At 52.1% G+C, this 3,062-nt stretch overlaps 1 protein-coding gene across 1 annotated transcript in view; it reads left to right on the forward strand.

Moving 5' to 3' along the window:
- RAPGEFL1 (Rap guanine nucleotide exchange factor like 1) overlaps nt 1–3,062 on the forward strand; it is a 16,311-nt gene that overhangs the window by 10,652 nt on the left and 2,597 nt on the right. Inside the window, exons 5-9 of the mRNA XM_042781100.1 lie at nt 212–324; nt 476–643; nt 1,373–1,470; nt 1,578–1,700; nt 2,883–3,062. Coding sequence (XP_042637034.1) covers nt 212–324; nt 476–643; nt 1,373–1,470; nt 1,578–1,700; nt 2,883–3,062 — 682 coding nt within the window. The remainder of the gene's footprint in view (nt 1–211; nt 325–475; nt 644–1,372; nt 1,471–1,577; nt 1,701–2,882) is intronic.

The following is a 3,062-nucleotide window of genomic DNA, read 5'->3' on the forward strand; positions in this document are numbered from 1 at the left end:
GATTGTTTGTCTTTTTGTTATTGAGGTGTTGGAGTGTTCTATAAATTCTAGAGATAAGTCCCATTGTTCTCTCTTTGATCCCATTAACTACCTTCTGAACCTGGTGCTGGTGTATCTCTGACCCTCATTCTAATGTTCCTGCTGGATGCTGCCTGCCTGGCACTTCATGTGCCTGGCAGGGCTTACTGATACCCAGCTATGTCCATGCCAGGATCCCAGAGGAGAGCCAGCCACCCAGCAAGCAGGTGAAACCACTCTTCCGCCACTTCCGCCGAATAGACTCCTGTCTGCAGACCCGAGTGGCCTTTCGGGGCTCTGATGAGAGTGAGTGTGGACTGGGTCAGCACCTTCTTTAGAGCCAAACAACTTAGGGTTGGAGGTGGGGTGGGATGGAGAACAGAGGTGCCCTGGAGGGGACCGTGCCAGTGCCATGACTCTGCCCTCTGATGAACATCTGCCTTCTATCTCTGTCCAGTCTTCTGCCGGGTCTACATGCCTGACCACTCTTACGTGACCATACGCAGCCGCCTCTCAGCATCTGTGCAGGACATTCTGGGCTCCGTGACGGAGAAACTGCAATACTCTGAGGAGCCCGCTGGGCGAGAGGATTCTCTCATCCTGGTAGCTGTGGCCTCCTCGGGAGGTGAGAGTCAGGAAGAGCTGGGCAGGGGTCAGGAGAAGACAAGCCCAGTGCTCTGGGACAAGGTGAAGACTGACTTCTAGGCTCTTGCTACTCAAAATGTGGTCCTGGGGCTAGCAGCACGGGCATCTCCTGGGAGCTTGTTAACAAAGTAGTATCTCAGACCCCAACCCATCCTAATCTGCATTTTAATAAGATGCCTAGGTGACTGCTGTGCACATTAAAGTTTGAGAAGCACTGGTTCAGTTCTTCTGAACTGCTCTGGGTGTGGTCTCGCACTCACCTTGGGGTCATGCTCTGGCCTTTTAATCTCCCTGGGCATCTAAGGATGCTACATTTTTGAGGCTAAGGATACAAAAGGGGCCTCTCATTTCTAGAGTAGTGGCTGTGGAAAGGCAGAAAGCCTCCAATGTAGCTTCAACCTTACCTGTCCATCCCTAAGACGGGAGAAAAATTCCTGCCTTTCCAGTGCCACAGGGGTGAGAGAATGGGAGAAGAGCTGTGAAAGAACTGGGGGTAAAAAGGAGGCTATTAATACAAAAATAATAATAATAATAATAATAATTTGAAAATTTTCAAACGTGTGGCACAGATTGAGTCCCATTAGCCTAGAATGTGTCAGTCTGGGGTTAGGAGATTTTGGATGGGGTGGCAACAGTGGCTGGGTGTGTGTGGAAGGGACTGGTACAGGTGGCTGAGCCTGGCTGCAGCTGAACAGCTTGTCCCCTGCAGAGAAGGTCCTCCTGCAGCCGACTGAGGACTGTGTGTTCACCACGCTGGGCATCAACAGCCACCTGTTTGCCTGTACCCGGGACAGCTACGAGGCCCTGGTGAGAACTCTTTCACAAGGCCTGCCTGGGAGCTGCGGGTGGCTGCGGCAGTCCCTCACACCACCAGCCACCCAGAGCCCAGCCCCTATGCCCTTGCCTGCCACCAGGTGCCCCTCCCCGAGGAGATCCAGGTCTCCCCTGGCGACACAGAGATCCACCGAGTGGAGCCTGAGGATGTTGCCAACCACCTTACTGCCTTCCACTGGGAATTGTTCCGATGTGTGCACGAGGTGGGGACCGAGGCTGGTGCAGGGATGGGGGTCTGGAGGGAGAAGTGTGCCATTTGCAGGCAGAGTCTGCAGTAGAATGTTCCTGGTTAGAAGGAGCCCTAGTGGTGCAGGGGTTAAATGGTTGGCTGCTAAATGAAAGGTTGGTGGTTCAAACCTACCCAGTGGCTCCATAAGAGAAAAACCTGGTGATATGCTCCTATAAAGATTATAGCCTCCGAAAACTCTCCAGGGCAGTTCTACCCTGTCTCGTGGGGTCACTATGAGTAGAACTGACTCCTAACAGTACCTGGTTAGAATGCTTGCCAGCGGCCACTCACTACAGCATGCCCTTGGGCGGCACCATTTGGCCTTGCCTTCTCTAAGGCTTTGTCACCTCAGCTATAAAATGGCCAAGACAGAAACCCTAGAACAGAGTGCTTCAGGGCCCAAGCACTGTTTAGCACTTACCTGATGCATGGTTGGGAGCTCTGGTGGCCTAGTGCCTAAGGCATTTGCCTGTTAACCAGAAAGCTGGTGGTTCAAACCCACCAACCACTCCTTGGAAAGAAGACTGGGCAATGGGCAATCTACTTCTGTAGAGATATCACCTTGGAAATCCAAGGAGGGGTCGTTATGAGTCAATAGACTCCATAGCAGTGAGTTTGGTTTTTTGTTTTGACCCATGGTTCATATTTAATAAATATTCGCTATTAAAGAAATAAGTAGCTCTGGTAGCACAGTGCCTAAGGCATCTGACTGTTAACCAGAAGGTGGTAGTTCAAATTCACCAGCCATTCCAGGGAAGCAAGACTGGGCAATCTACTTCCATAAAGATTTACCACCTGGGAAACCCAGTGGGAGTGGCTATGAGTCAGAATCCACTCGATGGCAGTGGGTTTGGTTTGGTTATTAAAGAAATAAAACAACAATATAATAATGTCTACTAGATGGTTGTCTTAAGGATAAATCAGCCATAAAGGCTTTAGCCAAGTGCCTGGCACCCAGTCAGCGTTCAATATATGGTAGAGCATTGTTAATATTGTTTTTTTCCCCCATCTCTGTTGTATCCTGTCCTGTCCTTGCTTTTCTACTTTCCACCCCTTCTGCCCCCACCCTCTTGCCTTTCCCTCCTCACCGCCTCACTGCCATTTTCCCACCCACACACTCGCCGCCCTGGTGGCCCCTCTGCCACCGTGGGCGCAGCTGGAGTTCGTGGATTACGTGTTCCACGGGGAGCGCGGGCGCCGGGAGACGGCCAACCTGGAGCTGCTGCTGCAGCGCTGCAGCGAGGTCACGCACTGGGTGGCCACCGAGGTGCTGCTCTGCGAATCCCCCGGCAAGCGCGCCCAGCTGCTGAAGAAGTTCATTAAGATCGCCGCCATG

Source organism: Orycteropus afer, unplaced genomic scaffold, assembly GCF_000298275.1.
Source record: "Orycteropus afer afer isolate SDZICR_OR568_19922 unplaced genomic scaffold, OryAfe1.0 scaffold00085, whole genome shotgun sequence".
In the NCBI taxonomy this organism is placed as follows: Eukaryota; Metazoa; Chordata; class Mammalia; order Tubulidentata; family Orycteropodidae; genus Orycteropus; species Orycteropus afer.